General features: G+C 38.2%; 1 protein-coding gene across 3 annotated transcripts in view; it reads left to right on the plus strand.

Moving 5' to 3' along the window:
* NELL2 (neural EGFL like 2) overlaps window positions 1-24,169 on the plus strand; it is a 364,677-nt gene that overhangs the window by 185,162 nt on the left and 155,346 nt on the right. For all 3 annotated transcript variants that reach the window (XM_036301575.1, XM_036301574.1, XM_036301573.1), the window contains exon 13: window positions 4,431-4,559. In XM_036301575.1, coding sequence (XP_036157468.1) covers window positions 4,431-4,559 — 129 coding nt within the window. The remainder of the gene's footprint in view (window positions 1-4,430; window positions 4,560-24,169) is intronic.

A 24,169-nucleotide genomic window follows, 5' to 3' on the forward strand; every position in this document is an offset into this window, starting at 1 on the left:
TCAGTTATTAGTCATTGTTTAAAACTTTAGTTTCATTCCTAAGAAATGGTATCCAGGAAATAATGGGATTGTTTGCTATTAGATTCATGTATTTCTTATACACATGAAAAGAAATCCATTGCCATTAGTACTTTTAAAAAAGGTTCATCCAACAGAGCGCACACTGATGGTTGCCAGAGGGGAAGAGGGTTGAGGGATTGGGTGAAAAAAGTGAAGAGATTAAAAGTACAAATTGGTAGTTACAATATAGCCACAGGGATGTACAGCACAGCATAGGGAATGTAGGTAAATAATATTGCAATAATTATGTATGGGGCCGAGTGGGTATTGGAAATATCAGGGGGATCACTTTCTAATATATATGATTTTTCCAACCACAATCCTGTACTCATGAAATGAATACAAGAATATTGAGTGCACTGTAATTGAAAAATAAAATTTAAGTTAAAAACAAAACAAAATGCACAACACATCATCCAGGCTTATGAATCAAACTTTGGGAAAAATCAGGATTATCCATTGTCTTGCAAATAATACCTAAATAAGTTTGTATTCTTTGAGGTGCAAAAGATAGAACACCTACTCCAACTGACTTAAGCCAACAGTGGAACACGTGGCCCCAGTAAGCAGTTTGAATCAGATTGCAAGTCCCACCCCTTTCTCTAGATGCATCTCCCAGTCTGTCTACTCAGAGGTGGCTTTATCTTTAGGCTCTTTGTGTTCTCAGGTAGACCCCTGACATTCTCAGGCTCACATCATGATGATACTTAAGTAAGCAGCAGAAAAGTTCAATATGCTCATGAGTTGGACAAAAGACCCAGGATTGAGTTTCCTCTGTCTTTATTAGCCTGGACTGGATCATGTGCCCAGACCTGGAGAAATTGCTGTTGCCAGGTCTGAAGAATGCCTTATCCTGTGGGGCAGCAGAGGCCATTTCCTTATGCGCACACAGGCTCTTCCAGAGTACGACTAGCTTGATTTTATTTTCTAAAAAGGATGAATAGATGCCTGAAGCCAACAAATATTCACTTCAAAATCAGTGGATTATCTTTCTCCTGATTATTAAGTATAACCTTTGTTATGTCTATATTGTTCTTATAGTCTTTTGTATTCACCCTTCCCTTTTTATCCAGTTACACAGAAATGCATGCTAATATTTCATAAAACTACATTTAATAAAAGACACAGAACTCCATTTGAAAAGCTTACAAAAGGAATAGAAAACTTGGTATCTTTGATGTTAAAATCCAAAGGAAGAAATGAAAGAAAGGCTAGATTGTATTATATTATTGATCCATCCATTTATAACTAATATTTGAATTTTCTTCTGTGATATGTATCTCAACAGATTTGTTTTACGGCTTATTAGTAATATCCTAATTGCTTTAATTATTAACAAATACCATACTATTATGCTTTTACATAGATTATCTCATTTGAATCTTACATTTTTGTGAGGAAGATATTATCCTAATTTTACAGGTGAGAAAAAATGAAGGTTTTAGGAAGGTTAATTAACTTGCATGGCTAATTGACACAGCCAGTAAGTGGTAGAGATACAAGTAAATCCAGGTTTTCCAGCCTAGCTTGTTTGGCTCAGTGGATAGAGCACTGGCCTGTGGATTGAAGGGTCCTTGGTTCAATTCTGGCCAAGGGCACGTGCCCAGGTTGCAGGCTGGATCCCCAGTAGGGGGTGTACAGGAGGCAGTCAATCAATGATTCTCTCATCATTGATGTTTCTCTCTCTCCCTCTCTCTTCCTTGCTGAAATCAATTATATAGTCAGTCAATTTATTTGTTGAGAGAATAAATCAAAATAGCTATCTGACATTGTCTAGAGTAAATTTGAATTTTATTGATGAAATTTTCAGTTTTCAAGTCTCTGGATTAATAAAAAAAAAAAATACACTCTCTGATAAAAGCTAAAGCACTCCCTAACTAAACCCAACAGTGAAAGTAGCATCACACTTATAGTTGTCATCTTGTAGCAATTAGACACTGCATGGTGAGGCTGTGCACAATATTTGATGCTGACATGAAGGGTCTCGCCATTACTTAGACAGAACAGGAATGGTCTGTAATAGATTGGGTAGAATCTGAAATATGGGAGAAGAGAAAATGCAGCAAAGTGAGAAATGGAAAGATAGTTTTGAAAAAATATAAACTTATGAGAGAAAAATCTAAATATATTAGGAACTGTACCTGTTCCTAGTCCCAGCCCTCTACAAGTTATTGAAACATTGCAGTAAAAGTATGCACAGTTTAGCACTGTGTTGGAAGACAGTCTCCTAATTCTCTGTGTGTCTAAGGAGTGGGGCAGTTTTTGTTTTGTTTCGTTTTTGTGACTTTGTTTTAATTTAGAATAAACATGAAGTGATTTCTTGGAGACTTTTCATTTTAGGTTGATGATATGCTGAACTATTGGAATAGAGAATGGAGATTTTTTTTTTTATTTTGAAATTATTCCCCCTCAGGCATTGTAAAAAGGCAATGGAACATATTTTAACAAATATGGTTTCAATTTAACTATTTAAAGAAGGTAATAAAAAGACCCTATAAGAAAAATTTTTTCCTCTTAAAAATGAACTTTCTACTTCTAAATGTTTTAATCATGAGGATTTATATTGTGAAGAATCTTGGCAAGTGATTTCAATACTGTGATTCACTATATACAGTAGTCCCTCCTTATCCATGGTTTTGGATACCTGGGGTCAACAGCAGTCCAAAAATATTAAATGGGAAATTCCAAAAATAAGCAATTCATAAATTTTAAATTGCACAGCATTCTATGTAGCATGATGAAATCTCAATCCACCCTGCTATGTCCTGCCTGGGACGTGGATCAGCCCTTTGTACAGTGCGCAAGTGCGCATGCACACACACACACACACACACACACACACACACACACTCTGTACACATTACCCACCTGTTAATCCCTTGGTAGCCGTCTTGGTTAGCAGATCAGCAGACCTGGTATTGCTGTGCTTGTGTTCAAGTAACCCTTATTTTACTTAATAATGGCCCCAAAGCCATTCACATAACTTTTATTACAGTAAATGTTATATGTTATAATTGTTCTATTTTATTGTTGTTGTTAATCCCTTACTGTACCTAATTTTTAAATTAAACTTCATCATGAGTGTGTATATATAAGAAAAAAACATATGAACATATGATGTATAGGGTTTGATACTATTCTGTGGATTTAGTCATCAACTGGGAGGGCTTTGAACATATCTCTCCCAGGATAAGGGGGGGACTACTGTATTTTTTGGGTCATCTTTAAGGATATGTTTTAATTCTGGGTGATATTTAGAGTAGTCATTATGGATACCAATAATCAGAATGCACAGCAACCTTTTTGCTGTACCAGATATACCTGCTGGCTGTAGTATAGCTTAATCCACCCTTTTACTGAATCACTGCGTTTTATGGTGATTTGATTACAAATAAGGTGAGTCTGTTTAGAACTTCCATCTTCACGATTTGCTCAGGTAAAAGTCTTTTCTTGGCTGTAGGCAGGTGAGTTTATTCTAGTTACATGCAATATATTCTTCTAGTCTTTTATACATGAACTGAAATTGTCATTCATTAAACAATGTATAACTAGAGAGATAGCTTATGCATCAGGCGATCTGAAAATTGTTTGAATGATGTATAATCATGTAATTTCCATTAAGTATGGATTCCAGTGTTCAAGCTTTTCATTTCAGCATCTCAGATTATTTTTGAGCAAGGGATTCACACAGGAAAAGGAGATCCTCAGAAATTGCACATGATTGGTGTCACTGTTTATAAAATTTTCCATTTTTCTTTCTTCTCATAAAGACTCTGGAATCTGTGAAATCTTTGTAATTCATAAAAACTTTCTTCTTCTTTTGAGTGGACATATTTTGCCTGGCAGATTTTGAGAGAAAATTAGATTGAAGTGGTATAATTTTCATTTTTAAATAGGCTTTGAAATTTTTTTAAGGATACTGGCTGGCTGTTTCATTTCTTAAATACACAGTGTACCCATTTCATCTGGCTTGAATTTTATTATCCATAGTTACTAATAATGTTCCAACACCAGTTCTCAGATCACTTTCTCACTGTATTATCTCCTCTGCTGTATATCTACATTTTGGACTCTAAGAATCTTTGTTGCAGGTAATGGAGGACTGTTATTAGAATATTAGGGACTAGGTAGCATTTACAAAGACTGAAACAGACATAGATTAACTTGAAATAGGAATTAATTGAGTTTACACAGAAAGAAAAAGTTTTTAGTACACATAGCATGTGGTTCTGTAAACACTGGATAAAGATATTACTTTAAAAATCATGTGGGGAAAGATTGCTTCTAAATCAAAAGGAATTATGAAGTAGACGGGGTTTATTGGCTTTGTCATGGTTCATTTACCTCCATAAGTTCCTTTTTTCTTGTAGGTTATGACTTTTGTTCTGAAAGGCATAACTGCATGGAGAATTCTGTCTGCAGAAATCTGAATGACAGGGCCGTCTGCAGCTGTCGAGATGGTTTTAGGGCCCTTCGAGAGGACAACGCCTACTGTGAAGGTAATCCTGGTGACGATTTGTAGCTCAGATGGATAAGTTTCCTAAGATTACTGCATGCCAAATTTATTAATTTCCCAGGTTGCCAAGTTGATGGGCCCATTAAAAGTGGTGAATTTAATTTGAAGCATATTAATCAGCTAAAAGTAATTTATCTTTCAAATTAACGTTTTTCAGCTATCTGCTATATGTCAGACTAATAAGTTAATATGGCTGGTTTCTTTAATGAGAACAATACTCCCACTGTGAAATTGCCTTCTTTTTTTCTTCATAATTAGATGTTCAGGTAGTTCACATATTGACACATGATAACCGTGGCTTGCCGTTAGAATTGTAGGCAGATTTTTCCAGACAATGTTGTGTAACAAAGGCAATCAATTAACCAGAAGATAAAGTGCCCACTGCTATTTCTGTTTGCTAACGTGAGTAATCTCAGTAGCTGTACTGATGCTTTGTGGTATTCAGTAAATAGCTCCAATGGAATAAATGGTTCCCTAGTTATTTTTAAAAATCTCAACTAATACCCAAGGTAGTTTATTCTCTCACGGAAACAATCCGAATACAGTGAGGAAGTCCTTGGCATTCATAAATACTGTGGCTTTAACTATTCATGAAGTATCTAGAAGTGCATGCGATGGAGTAATTTATGATTTGCCCGAGGCACAGATGTGAATCATTCTCATTAACTGTGTGTCTAGCCAGTGGGTCTTGAAAGGAAGAACACTGATACAGTGGGTCTGGGCCTTTGGAGTGTTCTAGACTTGCCCTTTCCAAATGTCAAAAATGTGCCAGTGGTCTTTGGAGATGGAAAACCTCCAAAGTATAAACATTTAACCTTTGCTTAGCTACACAGTGATTTATTGGCTGTTGGGAAACCAATTTCTATTGTTTCCTTTATCTTTCAATAGATTTTTTTTCTTGCCTTAGAAGTCAGTGTTTATTTGTTAAATTGACATTTTTCTCCAAAGCATTCCTTTAAATCAGTGATGGCGAACCTTTTGAGCTCGGCGTGTCAGCATTTTGAAAAACCCTAACTTAACTCTGGTTCCGTGTCACATATAGAAATTTTTTGACCTTTGAAACCATAATAAAACAAAGACTTATATTTTTGATATTTATTTTTTATATTTAAATGCCATTTAACAAAGAAAAATCAACCAAAAAAAATGAGTTCGCGTGTCACCTCTGACACACATAGACTATTCCTTTATTGCCTAAGGAAGGACATATGGCTTTCCTTCCCCATTCATAATGAAGATTTATTTAAAATTCCTCATTTTGAAAGGTTATATATAAGAAATGTATTTAAAGTTACTTAGTAAAATAATGTATTTTAATTACAATATTTAAGATTTCTAATGTGTAAAAGCCCCACTGATACTGTTAATATGTATAATATGAAACCACATGATACAAATTCATGTGATACCTCTTTTTGAAACTTACTTTTATGATAATTATTTTTTATTTTAAGCTGCTGCTTTAGTTGTTGTTAACTATATTCAACTCATGTAATAAGTACTTAGTGAGCACCCATTTACTGTACCCCAACGATTTTTCTAGGACTAGATGGAAAATGGTGAATAAGTCTCATACATTTCCTGTGCTAAGGAGCTTACATTCTGGGGGGGGGGGGTAGAGTGGAGGGGGGCAGAGACTATGTGAGTAACTCCTGATACAGAGTAGGCAATTCCAGGTAGCAATAAGTAATAGGAAGAAAAGGAAACAGGATGGTGTGATAGAGAGTGACTGGGGAGTAATTTAGGTAGGATGGTCAGGGAAATCCTCTGAGACTGGAGGAGGGAAGGTTGACAGCTGACTTGAAACTTGATGCTAAGGAAGCAACATTGAAAGGTCTAGAACAGAGCATTCCCACAAGAAGAAATAGCAGGCAAAAAGACCCTAAGTAGGAACCATCTTGGCTGTTCTAGAAACAGAAAGAAGGATAATGTGATGAAGCAGACAAGTCAGAGGAGAGGCAGTTAAGAATTAGGCAGGGTCAAGACAATGTCAAGAGGACTCTCAGGAGGGGAATGACATGCTCAAACTTGGAAGGACAGTTCTGCCTGCAATGTGTTCGATGAAATGTTGGGTTGGATGTGGTGGGGAGAACAGAATTGCCCACAAGAAGACTGGTTGGAAGGCTACTGCAGGAGTCTAGGCAAAGATGTTGGTGGCCCGGATTGAGAAAGTGATAAGGGAGAGAAGGAGGAGGGAGGATATTCATGGTAGAGCCATCTGGAATGGATCAGACTAAAAAATGGTTTGTAAATTGTTACATCATATGTATTGGTCATTTAAGGATGTAATCTTCAAAAGTTAAGAAAGTGATGGAAAAACTTGGTTTATTATAGAGATATTGAATTTTTTATACATGAAGACATTTAATATTATATCTTCTGTTACTCATCTTAACAGGCTTTGTAGTCTTCTGATCAAATTTGGTTTTATTTTGTTATTGTTGTTGCTAACTATAAGGATGTTTTGACTTCTTAGAAGCAACATTTGAAAAAAATGTTATGCAATTGCATGTGCTGTCTATCAGCTGGTCTTGTAGAGTTCTGGTCCTCTAAGAAATATGCCTTTTCATTATATACAAAAATGAGCAAGTGGTAATTTGTAAGTAATGTACATTTTACTGAATCCGTGGGGTTGTTTAATTGAAATGATTGATTTTTACTGTTTACTTGATCCGTGTTAAGATAACACTGGAAACATTGAAATTCATTTATTCATTTGACACATATACATTGAATACCTAGTTTGTTCAAGGCCAGGCTAGAGGTGAAACAGTAAATAAGATATAATAATGACTGATATTCTTTTAGGCAAGAAAGATAATAAATAGATCATTACACCAAGGGACATTGAATTGCACATGCGGCAAATGCCCTGGAAGAGAAACAGGTTAACAGGGGTCTGATCTGGGTGGGTGGTAGTGCTTGAAGAAAAGATGTTTTTGTTTTTTGTTTTTCTGAAATCTGAGGAGTAAGTAAAAATCAGCCAGGCACATAAGTAAGAGTGGGAAAGAAGGGAATTTCCTAGGTGGAATAATCAGCGTGTCTAAAGGCCTCTAGGTGGAGAGAAGTACTTTGTAAGAACTGACAGATGGCAGAGAGCAAGGAAGAGGTGCCTGATGAGACTGAAGGTGGGAAGCAGGGAATTAAAGGGCACAATAAAGACTGAGGTTTCCTGATAAGAACAAGGGGAAGCCAATGACAGGTTTTAAGCAGAGAGGTGCCATGATCATATTGTGAAGGCAGAGATCAGGTTGATGTGCCTATAAGCCAAGGAACACCAAAGATTTCCAGCAAAGCATCAAAGTTAAGCAAGAGGCATGGAACAAATTCTCCTTCATAGCCCTCAGAAGGAACCAGCCCTCGGACCCCCTGATTTTGGACCATTAGCCTATAGATTTGTGAGACAAATTTCTGTTGCTATGGCCACCAGTTTGTGGTACTTCATGGTAGCCCTAGCAAATGAATGCAACCTGAAAGAAATACTTTTTGCTTCTTGGTTTAACCATCCATGATTTAATTATCCTTCTGGACTGCTTAATTTTTATTTTTTCCTTGAGTATTTTCTTGATAGATTAATTGAACATAGATTTAATTTCTCAAATCAAATTTTAAATTTTGTCTGACTGAAGAATTAGTAGCTTGTCCTGTATTGTCCAGTTGTTATATATATAATTATGTACAATATTATTTATTAAGGGTTTCATATATATGTATTGATATATATTTCTCCCACCTATAAAATGTGTCTTGCTGTCATAGATTGTTTATTTTTCTTCAATTGTTCCTAACTTGTAAAATAGAGAGAGACAAGTAGAGTTTAAGATACATTTGTTTATGGTACTTGTCTTTCTCTGACTGGCTTGTTTCATTTAGCATAATGTTCTCCAGGTCCATCCATTGCAAATGGTAAAATTTTCTTCCTTTTGACAGATGAGTAGTATTTCATTGTGTAAATGTACCATAGCCATTTTAACGTACCATATGATTTCACACATATATAGAATTCAATAAACAAAGTGAACAAACAAGCAAAATAGAGACAGAATCATACATAGAGAGTAGGTAGACAGCTCTGGTGGTGGAGGGTGGTGGTGAGGATGGGGGGGTTGAACAAAAAAGAAAAAAAAGAGAGATAACTTATAGACAGGGACAACAGTGTGGTGGGGGGCAGGGGGTGGAGGTGGAAGAGGGTATAGGGGAATAAATGGTGATGGGAAATAAATAAGTTTTGCAACTAAAGAAAAGATATGTTTGTTTATTGATTGTTTGAAATGCTTAGATATGCAGAACAGATGGGTTCCTTTAGGCTACCTTACCACCAAAGAATTTTTGAGGACAAGAATTGAACTTAGTGAATGAGCTGATATTGAGTAAAAAAGTCTAATTGCCATATTGATTTTTATAGTTAAAAAGGGATTCAGTTGTTTTAAACTGGTATGTATTGGCCTTAAAATTTATTTTGAGTAGTACAAAAAAAAGAATTTATTCATTTATAACAGTCATTATTTATTAAATTATATGTATACTGATAAATGGCATGCATAGTAAAAGGACCACAATACCTATTTTATTCTTTTTTAATCCATTGAATCAAAAGAAATATTGTCTCCTCCTACCTCATTTCTGTCTTTTTAATGCAGTCCATTAGCTAATGATATCTTGTCTACCATTTTTCTTGTTCTGAATTTCAAAATTCTAGCCCATGTAGTAATGTGAATATAGATCTTAATGGAAACATGCAATTTCTCTGCTTCTATTTTGATTCTCCTGTCCTGCTATTGTTTGTCATTAAGGCTATAATGAAAAATACCACCAATTTCTAATAATCAAATGTTTCTTTTAGAGGTATTTAAAATGCCTTTTACATTCATCTTATTTCATCCAGCAATCCTATAATGGAGACATGATTAGAATCTCCTGTTTTGTGGTTCAGAAACCTGAAGAGCTTGGAAATGAAATGATTTGCCCCAAATCATTTATCGAGACAATAAACAGTAAACTCAGAGTTCAAATTTATGGCATCTATCTTTAAATTAGATGTTTTAAAATGTTTACTACTTTTAATTTACTCATTATATAATTAAGCTAATTCTTGTTTTGATAAATAAAAGTTTTATGCAGATTTTTCTTTAGACAAACATTTTTTTAAAGCAGTTAATGGGCTTCAAAAATTGAATGTTTCTGAAAAGAAAAAGAAAAAAATCTCTCTAGTCCATCCAGGAAGCATCTCAATGGCATTACAGAAACTGTAATGAGCTTAGCCCATGATAAATAACCCACACAGGAAGACAATAGGAAAACACACTCCCTCTCTCTTCCCCTCCTGTCCTTCCCCTCCCTCCCTCCCTCCTTGTCTCCATCCCACCCTTTGTCCTTGTCTTTCCTCCCTTCCACTCATCTCCCTCCCTCCCAGTCCTCCTCTCATTCTCTCTCTCTCTCTCTCTCTCTCTCTCTCTCTCTCTCTCTCTCTCTCTCTCTACCAATTAGTTTAGTGATGAATTCCTGATGTAGCCAGTATCTGCATATAATTAACTATGGAATACAGGGCTAATCTGAGAGGATTTCTTCAAGAGTAAGATGAGTAATAGCCTTACAGAGTTGCCCCAAGAGATATGAAGGGAAGAATGTGGAATGAGTTCATTTTTTTTTTTTTTAATTCTAAACCCAGCACACCAGTCCCCCCCTGGAGCTCATGGGAGGCATGTTTAACAGAGTGGGGATAAATAACCAGAGGACAGAGCCCTGTGGGATTAATTAGGGAATTCTAGCAGACACTGTAGCTTTCAAAACTATGGTTAATGATTCACTCTAGGTGGTGTGTTATGGTAGAGTGTCTTAAATTTAAAAAGTCCAAGGTTGCTGTATTAATGAGGGTTCTCCAGAAAAAGAGAGCCATAAGGACATACAGCACTTGCCCCTTTTCTGCAGTTTCGTTTTTCATGGTTTCAGTTACCCAGTCAGCCATGGTTGGAAAATATTAAATGGTAAATTCCAGAAAGAAACAACTTATACATTTTATATTGAGCCCCATTCTGAGTAGTGTGATGAAATCCCTAGGTGTCCTGTCCTGGACATGAGTCATCCCTTTGTCCAGCACCTGCCCATTTAGTCACTTCGTAGTTGTCTGGGTTTCATATCTACTGTCATGGCGTTGCAGTGCTTGTGTTCAAGTAACCCTTATCCTATCTAATAAAAGCCTAATATGCTAAGTGTGCAGTCGTCAGTTCAACCAATCAAAGCATAATATGCTAATGATATGCTAAGGCCACTCAACTGCTTGCTATGATGTGCACTGACCACCAGGGGGCAGACACTCCAACTGGTAGGTTGGCTTGCTGCTGGGGTCCAGCTGATTGGGACTGAGCGAGATGGGCCGGACACACCCTGGAGCCCCCCCACGGTCCCTCCCCAGCTGGCCAACCTCCCACATCCCTCCCTGGATCTGATTGTGCACCCTCAGGGGATGTTGGAGAGCCGGTTTCGGCCTGATCCTGCAGACCAGGCCAAGGGACCCCACTGGTGCATGAATACGTGCACTAGGCCTCTAGTTTTACTTAATAATGACCCCAAAGTACAAGTTTAAGTTGCTGGCAATTCAGATATGTCAAAGAGAAGCTGTAAAGTGCTTACTTTAATGTGAAAGGTGAAAGCTCTTAACCTAATAAGGAAAGGAAAAAAAATTGTATGCCGATGTTGCTAAGAACAAATCTTTTATCTGTGAATTGCCTAATTTATAAGTTAAACTTTATCACAGATATATGTGTATAGGTACTGTCTGTGATTTCAGGAATTTATTCACTGGGGGTCTTGGAACATATCACCCACAGATAAGGGGGACTACTGTATATCCTATCTCATAAAGAGGGAGTATGCAAATTGACCATCATACCATCACAAAGATGGCAATGCCCATAGCCACAAGATGGCCGTGCCCAATCCCCTCAGTTCTGCCAAAGTCCCCCAGTCCTTTCAGCCATGCCAGGGGGGTGGGAGGCACATGGTGCAGCTGGACCCACCTTCAGCCCCCCAGCTGCCCAGGGCCAGCCCGAGGCACAGGCAAGCCTTGGGTGTTGGCTGTCCAGCAGCCCAGGGCTGCTCGAGGGTCAGGTAACCAGGGCCGGCAAGGCTTGCACTGCCGGCAGTGGCAGCAGCAGAGGTGTGATGGGGGTGTCACTTTCTCCTGATCACCAGGTCACCTCCTGCCCCTGAGGGCTACCATACTGTGAGAGGGAGCAGGCCAGGCGGAGGAACCCTGCCCCCTCCAGTACATGAATTTTCATGCACCAGGCATCTAGTAGATAGATGGAGATATAGAAATGGAAATAGATAGATGATAGATAGATGATAGATGATAGATAGATGATAGATAGATAGATAGATAATAAGAACTGGGTTTATGTGATTGTGGAGGCTGAGAAGTCCCATGATTTACAGTCAGCAGGATTCCCAGGAGAGCCAGTGATATAATTTCAGCAAAGTCCAAAGGCCTGAGAATCAGGAGAGCCCATGGTGTAAGTTCCAGCCCGAGGACAGGGCAAGACCAATGTCCCAGCTGATCAGGCAGTTTCCCTCTTACTCAGACCTTTTGTTCTATTCAGGTTTTGGACTGATTGGATAGGACTCACCCACTTTAGGGAGGGCAATCTGCTTTACTCAGTCTACCAATTTAAATGATAATCTCATCCAGAAGCACCCTCACAGACACACCCAGAATGAGGTCTGACCAAATGCTCTGCTACCCCATGGCCTCATCAAGTTGACATATGAAATCACCATCATAGTTACAAGTTAAGAAAGAGGCATAGGCCCAGCTGGCATGGCTCAGTGGCTGAGTGTCAACCTATGAACCAGGAGGTTGTGGTTCAATTTCCGGTCAGGGCACATGCCCGGGTTGTGGGCTCGATCCCCAATGGGGGTGTGCAGGAGGCAGCCAATCAATGATTCTCTCTCATCATTGATATTTCTATCTCTCTCCCTTCTTCTCTGAAATCAATTTTTAAAAAAAGAAAGAAAGAGGTTCTCATGCAAAGAAAGTTGAAGAAATCAAGGCTACCCATATACTACTCTTTTGAAACAAAACATCGTAGTTGTGTGACTTTCATGATTAGCTGTGATTTCTCCTCTCCACCCCAAAGAATGCATTCGTCTAGAAAATACTCATAGAAGTCTGTGGGGGTTTATGATCACTTCAGATGATGAATAGAAAAGAAATCATAAATCAGTCATCAATTAATGATACATCATATATTAAATAGGGTTAAGAACAAGCACTTTTTTCTCTCTCTGAGATGGATCCATAGACTCTTCTTGGAATTTTGATTTATGATTGGCTTCTATCATTAGACTTCACATAGAGAATCTTTGCTCAGCATTCATTGATTCACAGTATTTGTTGAGTATATACTATATGCTAGGCCTTGAGTGGGTACTGGTCACACAGCCATGAGCAAAACCAATTAAGCACTTGCTCTCATGGAGCTGACTTTCTACTGAAGGTGACATATAAAGTCAATGTCCATTTTCTAGACACAGAGAGAAATGAGAATTGTGATTGATGTTTTTGTGCTTTGTTAAAATTACTAGTCCTGGTCCTTATACTCTTTTGGGAGTTTTTAGGACCTTAGTACTCAGCATACTGGTCTAAGAAGAATCAGCAAAATAGATCATCACATCTGAGAGCTGGTTAGAAACACAGGATCTCAAGCTTTGTCTCAGACCTACTGAATCAGAATCCGCATGTTAACAAGATCTCCAGGTGATTCTTACACATCAGAAAATGTGAAGAGCCCTGGATAAGGCCTAGCATTTATTAATTTATCATCTTAATGATTTGGTAGCTATCCAGTGTTTTTCCGCCATATGCTCACGTGGAGAGGAATTTCAGTGTTCACAGTCTCAGTTTATTTTTGTCAAGATACAGTGTGGTGTCCTCAATCTGGTTTCTTAGAGTGTGATTCAAGCTGCATCAACATCACCCAAGGAGCCTGCTGAAAATGCATATTCCTGGGTGTAACCTTAATTTTTCTTAGGGATGTCAAGATTGGGTCTCAAAAATCTGTATTTTTACAAGCTTCACAGGTGATTGTGTACATTTAATTTGGAAAAAGACTCTTCTAATTTTATATTGACATCCTTCTAAGGATGAACTTTCAAAAATTGTTTTCTTTTTTTTAGTTTTTAGTTAAAGTGCTCCTGTCTAGAAGGTGAATTGTTGAGCCTGTTTGGTCATATAATCCTGTGTATCACAGTGGTGTTGGTTTAAACCAGGGTTTCCCAGCCTTGGCCCTATTCACATTTTGGGCTGGAGAATTCATGCTGTGCTGCCCTGTGTATTTTAGCACATTTTGCCTCCCTGGCCTCTGCCCACCAGATACCAGCAGCACACCTGTGTCCACCTCCCCGCCCCCTCCCACCCTAGTTGTGATACTGAAAATGTCTTCAGGCATTGTCAAATTTTGTCCTGGAGGGCAAAATTGTTTCTAGTTGAGAAACATTGGTATAAGCTAACTAAAGAATAAAAACATGGTTAAATGGCATATTTGCATCACACATGGACACAGACAATAAGGTGGTGAAGACCTGGGGTGGGGGGTGGGGGTGGGCTAGAAGAGGTCAGTGGGGGGAAAAGGGGACATATGTAATACTTTCAACAATAAAGATTTTTTTAAAAATTAAAAAAAATAAACATCACCTGATTAAAAAACTAAAAACATGGCTACATATGAGCATGACACCTACCCCCAGTATCTGTTTATATTATTTGATTGTCTTTAGGGATTTTGGTTTCATGCCAAGAATGAAGAGAAGTTTGTGTACAAGCATGTAAGGACTGCTTGGGCCTTGGGCTGGTTTTCACATTGAGTGATGGGAGAGACATAATGTGATGATGGGGAAGAGGATAAACTCTTATATTTAGGATTAGTGGCCCAGTGCACAGATTCGTGCACATTGAAAGGAAATTAATTAGAAGGTGGCTGGTGGGTCGGGACTGGTCAAGAGGGGCCAGACATGCCTTGGAGCCAACATCCCACGGTCCCTCCCTGGCCAGGTGCACCTGGGGCGGTGCTGCAACCCAAAGGATGTCTGCGGCTCAAAAGGCATCTACGGAGTGACCCCGGAAGGTGGGGACCCTCAGCCTGGCCTGTGGGGATTGGACCAAAACCGGCTCTCCAACATCCCCTGAGTGGTCCTGGAGTGTGAGAGGGCAGTCTGCAAAGTCGCTGTCGCTTGGCAGCTCCTGCGTTGAGTGTCTGCCCCTGGTGGTCAGTGTGTGTCATACCTACCAGCCAAATGGTCGGTCTGTCCTTTAGCCTTTTGTATATATAGATAGAAACAAGGCTTCCATAGGGCATAGGTCCCAACGAACAAAACAAAATTAGGTAGGGCTTTTTTTTTTCTTCTATTTTTGAGTAGCTCTGGACTTGCTGGGAAGACTGGAATGCTGCATGGTGATGTCTTAGAGTTTTGTAGCTTTGGGGAAGGGAGCTTCTTTGAAAGGGACCAAAAGAGGGACACAGAGCTATGTACTAGCTTTAGCAGAGACACAGAGAACATGGAGAAGGCTCAAGGGATGCCCAGGGACAGGGTAGGGGGCTGTGATGGTAAGTGTGTGTTGATGTATTCCTGAGCCCGGAGAAACGCCCAGGGTGCACTCAGAAGCAGCTGGCGAGATGTTGAAGGGAGGCCTCAGATTCATCAGAGCCAAGGACATTTGTGTCCATACCCTATAGCATTACTGACTTTCTGGCATGATCTTAAGTTTTCTCTGTCCTACCATGCTCACCAAATTGCTCGCCTTTGCATTTCTTTATAGTATGATATGATGGGAACACTGTCTGCCAGTGTTAAACAAGCATTTATAATTACTACCCATTGCTAGTCAATTGTTTCAATGCTGAAAAGCAGATCAGAACAAGTACTTATTTTGTTTGTATATACTCCCTGTGCACAGTCATTCTGGTACCTAGGTGGATACTTTGTAGATTTATATGTGCAACCACCTGCCATTATTTTTTAAAATAGACGTCAGAAGAAATTTTGGGATTTAATAGACAAACTAATGTAAATTATTTAATTGATCAAATAAAAATCTTTCCATTTTTGACAAATGGGGGAAGTTCTGATGTTATGGAAAGAACATTATGCAAAAGATTTGAATTTTATTCTTACCTCTGCTAACTGGGAATTTGTGCAAATCAATATCTCTGAGCCTCAGTCTCCTCACTTATTAAATGGGGAGAATGTGTCTCATGAGGTTGATGGAGAGTGGAGGATAAATGAGATTAAGTATGTGAAAATGCCTTCCAGAAAAATAAATCCTTGGTAAAAATTTGTGATTAAACCGTGTTTCTTAGGTATATTTATTACTACCAGTATATCAGTCAATTAATGCAACATGCATTTATTTTTGGAACTAAGATATTACACCATTAATATATTGAAAACTTTAGGTAACAATACAATTAGGGTCCATATAATAATATTATTTTCTATTTTAAGCCAATTATAATAAGATCTCTGGCTACTTCAGTAACTAAGTTACCATGGTTTATTTCCAGAACCAAATCACTTCATGCCTAATTCCTTTCTGGTCCGAATAATATTCTAACCAGTTCTTCAATATAGAGTAGGTATTATTTTTCCTCACTTGCAAATTATGTGATAAGATTTTAAATGTAACTATGGGATTTATGTTATTTTTCTGTAAATGCATAACAGATTAAAATACTTGATAATTACATATGCATGTCCCTGTTTATCATTATCAGGGAGAAAATTTCCGCTTAGAATTAAACAATTCATTTTAAATTAATTGCAGGTGTCTTAGGTGAAGCAGCAGTTCATTATCATTTTTGCACTAGATAAATGAAAATTATTTCTCTCCCTGGAAAAGAATTAATTTGAAGTGAAAAGAGGCAGCATATGATTAAAATTTTTAATAATTTAATTGATGGAAAACATATTTTTGTAACTCCATTAAGTTTAAGGTCAAGTATAACTTAGATATTAAATTATAAATACTGGCTCTTGTCTTGCCTTCCAAGATTTCAAGTCATCTGTCCTAGTTATATTTGTTAAAAAGTATTGAAGTCAATTTAACAAATGCTTGGCTTGAAATGAAGCACAACTATTAGCATTCCTTTTACCATTCTCTCCCTCCCTGTATGTATTCATTAGCTTTCAAAAAGAAGAACCAACTTCAATATAAAACAAGATTATCATGTGCATTAAGGATATCTGAATAAAGGACTTGGAGATAGGCAGTGGAACTTGGAGCATGATTAATGGGAGGAAAACAGGATAGCCAGAACTATATCAGGATTGCACAAATAAAACAATTCAAATGTTGATCCAATGGTCCTGAGATGATGTTTGGGACCTGTTGGCACATGTGATGCTGTGAAGATAAATGAAATGGTATGGCCAAAGCATCAGACATTGAAGAAAATGTTAGTTTTATTATTAATATTACGAATAGAAGCAAGAACATTTTTTTAGGGGAAAACTTATTCCTCTGGAGATTGTGGGACACACTAAATGAATGTGACAGAGAGGAGTGAGAGATGTTGGTTATGTGATGGGGGTGACTTGGCTTATTTAGGCAAATGACTATTCCTGAGCAAAAAGGAGCCCATGCATTTGGACCATAGGAAGCTGGTGCTACCTTGATTGAACGTGAAACTTCGGTTAAGAGGCAAGCACATTATGGCACTAAATTACATCTCTTATTCATTGGTATGATATAAAAATAGGCCCCTGGGATTTTAATAATACGTAAAAATATTTTTGTTTTTCCCTTTTATTCCATTTTAAATTTCCCTCAAGTAATTTTTTTCTTTAATATGAAGAATGTGCTCCCAAGTATATTTTTGCAAAGTGTTCATATCCTTAAATAAGAATGTGATGGTGAAGAAGTGGAATTGAAATTGTAGAACATGTGTTTGTTGATACTGAGCTGTGAGGTTATACCTCCTAATCAACATTAAACATCGATGAACATTGGCAAATGTAGCAGTGCACCTTAGTCAGTGATTTATGTCTACACAAGCCATTGGAAACTGGAGTGGCTCCATATCTTTCATGCAAACACTGAAGTAATGTTTAGACTAATCTAATAACTCTGAATAGGCAGAGATTTGAATATTGTAATGAGTAAAACCCATGTTTTCTGGCAAAGTAAATATATATTTATTAAATTAGTTTTTAATATTTGAAAATACTGATCTGCCTTTTTGGAAAGAAGGCTATTCAACTTGATGAATTTTCAAATTCAACACGACAAGGCAATCTTTCAAATGAGCCTGTCTGTTCCTTAATTTCAAGCAAGTTGGATTCAGCCAAAACAGTTCACTAACTAGCCATGAATAAGCACTGACAAAAAGTGCAGAAGTAGAAACAGATGGAATCCCCATGGCTCCGGGGTTAGGGAGATATTGTGGAGGAACTGGGACTTCATCTGGGTCTTGAGCGAATACAATTTGGATTGGCAGAGAAGATAAAGAGCAAGACATGTTTTGGAGTTTACTGCAACAGCAGGCTTTTATCCACGAGTGTAATTAGACTTAACTGCAAAGATAGGGACCAGATTGTGGAGGAACAGGGGTTATATGGAGTGGTTCTATTCTAGGTTTGCCAATCACGAGCTTACAGCAACCATTTGTGAAACTTCTCAACTTTGAACAGGTTCCTTGGCTGTGAGAAGGGGTAACTCTATCTGTTTTCTGCAGGTCATAGGGTTATTGTGAAAATTAACATGTCATACATATGAACATGCACTGTAAGAATCAAGTGCTATGGAAATGTCACGTGATAGATCTGCTCATGGTTAGCAACCTTAGCTGGGAGCTATACTCTGCTGAAGTATTTTATATGCATCCCAGCTCAGTTTCCTCTTCTTTCCTACAATGATTATTTCAAACATTTACCATTTCCTGTAAATCTTTGGTTCTACCCATTCTTCTGTTCTCAGAAGATACCTTCTTTACCGACAAAACATAAAACAGGAACAGTAACTTCCTCATCCTCCTGCTCCCATTACATAAACCCAGATGCTTCAAACTAACCCTTACTTCCCTCTCCCTAGTGTCAGTGGAATAGATACCACTCCTCCTAGGAGTAATGGGTCCATCTGAGTACTGTATCCCATTTCTTCCTGTCTTCAGAGGAAACTTGCCACCTATTATCCTCTCAGCATCTTTCTATTCACTCCCTCCCATCAGCATTTATTTTTTTTTAATCCTCAAGGATATGCTTTTTTAAAAAAATTGATATTTAGAGAGAGAGGAAGGGAGAGCAAGAGAAAGAAAAACATTGATATGAAAGTGAAACATCAATTGGTTGCCTCCTGCACGCACCCGACTGGGAATGGAACCCGAAACCTGGGCATGTGCCCTGACTGGGAATTAAACCCATGACCTTTTGGTGTATGGGATGACACTCCAACCAACTAAGCCATGCCAGCCAGTGCCCTCCAGTCAGCATTTAAATATGATCAAGGTTTCCCCTAAACCTCACATCTCCTTCTAGCTTTTGTGTTATCACTCCTCTTCCTCTTTATAGCCACATTTTTTAAAGGTGTGATCTACTTTCAGTGTCTCCATTTCTTCAAGCTATGTGCTCTCTTTAACCCACTTCCATCTAGAGTTTTCATATCGTATCCCCTCCAAACTACTCTCACCAAGGTCACAGATAGCTTCTAACTATATTGTTAAATCAGACATCTTTCATCTGTATCTTGCTTGACTTCTAGGCAGCAATTAATTCTATTGATCACTCCCTCCTTCAAACACTTATTTACCTTCCCTTCATGGTACTACATTGTATTGATCAGGGATCAGAGTTGCAAACAACAGAATTCACTCTTGCAATTTAAACAGAAAAGGAATATATTGAGGGATGTTAGGTGGCTCACAATATATATGGGAGGACAGTTTAGATGATGTTCAACTAAGGCGACATCTATCACACATGGGCACAAATCCCGCTACCCTGGCCTCTTAGTGTTGACAACACAAGTCACACAGACATTGCATGTTTTTCACTGATGATGCCCAGGACTGGACTCCAGAAGCCAGGCCACTGCTACCACCCTCAGTGCTGACTGCTTTCTCCATTGCACCTGCTGGAAGATCTCACAGGCTTGCTTAGTCATGAGTTCTCTTCTGAGCTGGCTTTGCCTGAGTGCTCCTGACTGCAATCCTAGGTTCCAGGCTTATGTCCTAGCTGCCAAGTACACTAAAAATTTCAGTTGTGACTTTTTTCTTGGGGAGATGGGGATTTCCCCAAATATAGAAGGTTTATTGAAAAGGTGGGAGTCAACCACTATTTTGACATTTGTCTGCTCTCAACACACTTCTAATTTTGCTGCTACCTGCCTGAGCCATCTTTCTCAGTCTCCTTTCTTTAGTTGCCCCTTAAATGCTGAAGTTCCTCAGGGCTCCATATTAATTTTTTCCTTCTCATTCTGTACCTTCTCCCTGGGTGATGATGTGTAAGACCATTGTTTTAGTTGCATTCTCTGTACTTTAGACTCCCAAATTTTGACCTCCAGTCCTATCTCTCTCTCTTGAACTCCAGGCCCACAACTACCTCTTGGACACTCCTACTTGGATATGCCATAAGCACCTCAAATTCAACACAACTAAAACCATCCTTCTCTGTCACCCACATATATTCCTCCCGTTCCCCACATTAGAGATCCACCCAGTTGTTAAGTAAGGAGGATGTTATCATTAGGAGCTTCCCTCCCTCATCTGTAGGTATCCAGTCAATCTGAAAGTGCAATCAATTGTAGATCCCAGACATATATATTTTGAATCTGCCACACTCTCTGTATATTTAACTATAATATACTGTCCACAGATATAGGAACCCAGATTATTAAGCGAGCTTCCTCCTAGCTTTCAGTTTTGCTCTTTTCTAATCCAGGTCTTGCTTAGCAACTCATGTCACCTCATTTGACTACATAACATTCTTCAGAGGTGAAGCCCAACACCGTCCCCCTCCCCCCGCCCCCCCTCCCCCATGCATGTGCTTCTATGGGTGTAGAATATCTCTGGAAGATTGCACTGGAAATTGGTAACAGTGGTTGCTTCAGGGATTGGGAGTGGGAGAACTGAGTGGCTAAGAGTCAGACTTATTTTTATTGTGCATTCTATTGTGTCTGTAAAATTGTATTCTCTGTGCACATATGATGTATTAAAAATTGATTTAAAAAATGGTTACTGGCAATTCCTTTAAATGTTAGCTTATTTGTAAATGACATTTTAATTTATTCTTTACTGATTTTTCACTGAGCAGCCTATTTACATTTGCTAATTTTTTATCTTTAAAAAATACTCTTATCTTCCCAAATGTTAGTCTCAATTTTTTTTCCAAATTTCATTTCTCAGAACTTAGCCTTTTTTTATTGATCTCTTTGCCAACTTTGCCATGCCAGTTTTTCACAGCCAACACTTAGCAATAGCCCATACTGATTGGTATTAGGTCTTCTGTATGTGGAATTCTTGCAGTTGAGCTGCATGATTTTATTGGCTGAGCAAGAAGGCATTAGTGTTCATCAACATATTAATATAATTTTTTTACAGGGCAAAATGAGATAAATGCTGTGCCTTAGAAACACAGAATGCTTTTTTCTAATGGCATCAGTAAAAAAGGCATGATGGGGGAGCTAGCTAGGTTGTGTGGCAGTAACACAGAAGAGAGGGAGCATGTGTGCCCACTGCCTCTACGGCTAGTGTGGAGACCAGTAGGCCAAAAGGAACATTAATTTGAGACCTGGGGTCTGGAAACAGTGTTCTCATTATGATTGCCAATCATTAACTATTTTACTTTTGCTCTAAGAGGTTATTAAAAAAACACAGATCTAATTCAAATATTCCTTTCCTAAAAGCTTTCCTATCTCACATTGGGATGAAGTCCGAAGTTTTTAATGTGACTCACAAAAGTGTCGTGATAGGATCCCTGCTATCTCTTTAGTTTGTCTCTGGCATCTTTGCCTCCATTTCGTCCATCATAAATGACTGGGGTTCGGTTAGATGATTTCTAAAGTTCCTTTCAGATCTGAAAATCGGTGATTCGCAATAATTACAAAGTTGGCCTCAGCTTTCAGATAGGATAAAAGGGAATTTATAAATGTATAAATTTCTGTTTTAAAGTAGATCAGCTTGAATTATCCTGAGGCAAGAGAAGTTGTTCAGGTAGAAGAGATACTGTTTACTTCTGCTTTTTAAGTTTAGTGGAGTATGACTGTGCATCCTACAGGTTTCTGGAGAATCGGATTCCCTACTGCAACCTCATACTGAAGCATGAGGACTGGTAATGATGGGAATGTGTAGTCTGTGCTGTTGTAGATAACGGAATTAATGTCCAGACAGTGAAGTGCCTGTCAGGTTTATCACAGAGCCAAGGACTGGGATCTAAGTTTCTTTATTCCCACTGCAGTGTTTCAACTATGCAAGACTATTTCATCACCATGGCTTATGTTCACTGTTCCCACAAAAAGCCCATGTCGGAGTAACTATGTACTGGGAAGAAGGTTGTACTGCCAAGTTGAGCTCCGGGTCAGACTAGTATGAATAAGGATACTTATTTTTTTTCCCTTCTAGATGAAAAGCCATGAAAGGATTAATTCAGCAGATACTTCGTGAGAGCCAGCCACTGTTCTAGAACAGATCCTCCTGAATCTTATATTTCAATATAAATAGACTAGAGGCCCAATGCACAAAATTTGTGCAAGAGTAGGCCTTCCTTCCCGTGGCTGCTGGCACCAGCTTCCCTCTGGTACCCCAGACCCAGGACCTAGGCTTCCCTCACAGCCCTGGCTTCATCCGGTCTAATTAGCATGTTACGCTTTTATTATTATAGATAACAGACATATTAACAAATAATTTAATAGGTGACTTTGCATATTTTCAGACATTGATAAGTAATATGGAGAACTAAGTCTTTAATTTAGTAACCACCTAAGACTCAGACTTTTATTCATTTATGAACATTCTTCTCTCCTTGATTGTACCTCTCTTATCAACTCCACGATTACACCGACTTGCCAACTCTTGTGAGATTTATTTTTCTGTGCCATTTCCCTACTCCCTTTCTTCTAAATGTGTTAATGTCTTTATATCAGAGAAAATATTAAACCTTCCTCATATTTGTTGTATAATTATGTGTATGCACATTGTACCTCTTATCCCATAACTGTATTTCCATTTCTTCTTTCTGTGCAAACTCCAATCAGACAGAATATTCAGTTTCTCAACATTTTATATGCTCCTGCTTGTGTCGGCTACACTAGACTTGAGTCTCTACATTACTCCCATTCATCTTTGAGCATCTCACTTTGACAGGAAATTCTCTTCTGTGGCAGCCCCTCCAACTTTGTGCAAATCTGTCGCTTTAAGGCTACTTCAAAATCCACCTCAAGCCCTGCTACTCCCATCAAATGTCTATGCCCTAGTCACCAACCTTCCTCTAAATACCACTCCTTGTAGTGCATGCTTTTTTTTTCTTTTCTTTTCTTTTCTTTTCTTTTCTTTTCTTTTCTTTTCTTTTCTTTTCTTTTCTTTTCTTTTCTATTCATTTCTTTTTCTTTCTTGGTTTGTCTCACTTAACATAAACCACCTCATGATGTTATTTATGTAATTATGTTCTGGCTTCTTAATTTTGTTATCAGCTCCTCAGGTTGGGGGAAGGAAAAATTATAAAATGATTTATATCACCAAATATAAATTCCCAAATGTGTTCTACATTAATAGGTGCTCAGAACAAACAAGCACTGTGATTTAAAAAAGTTGGTTGCTGCCCATTTAATGCACTTCGTGTATGTTCCTGTTATATAGTATGTATCACTTTATAACGTTGTCATTTAAGTATTATTTCTCCAGCTAGAATTTGCCTGTTGCCTAATGTAGAACTTGGGTATGATGCATGTCCATTATATACTTGTTGAATAAATAAATTAACTTTTTAAAGAAAAACTAGATATTCTAGAGCTGTAATTGGCTCATGTTCATTGTGAATTTAAGGAGGAGTCTGGGGGGAGTACAGTAGTATAATGGTCCTGAGCCTTATTTGACTATGCCAAACTCTGTTTTCAAGGAGCCATGAATCTCTAGAGATATTGCTCTCTAAAATGCAGGCTGAAAATGTAGAATGCTCCAAACTGGATGATGATGGTGGTGATATTACTGTTTCCTGGATTGTAAACTCTTTCAAGACAGGGTCAGTGCTTTAACTCTCTCTGTACTAAATTTTGAACAGATGGTAAAAGCCACATGGTCCAGTGAAAGCACCCTTTGCTGTTATCTCTATAGCACATCCAATTCACGTTTGAATATTTGGCAGGAAGATATTTTCTGTGGCAACCCTTTCCAACTTGGTGCAGCTCTCTCTGCTTAAGAGAAAGTTATATGGAAGCACACTCAATTCCCCATACTATCCACCTATGTTGTAGTTCTAACTCTTAGGGTCATCAATATGACTCAAAGTCCATGAAAGACTGGGACAGAGAAGCATTCAATAAAGTGTAGAGAATTGAATTGAACTGTGAAAATTTGACTACGTTTTTGAATTGGGATTTGGAACTAAAATAGA

The sequence above is a fragment of the Myotis myotis genome, unplaced genomic scaffold, assembly GCF_014108235.1.
Source record: "Myotis myotis isolate mMyoMyo1 unplaced genomic scaffold, mMyoMyo1.p scaffold_m19_p_3, whole genome shotgun sequence".
NCBI lineage: Eukaryota > Metazoa > Chordata > Mammalia > Chiroptera > Vespertilionidae > Myotis > Myotis myotis.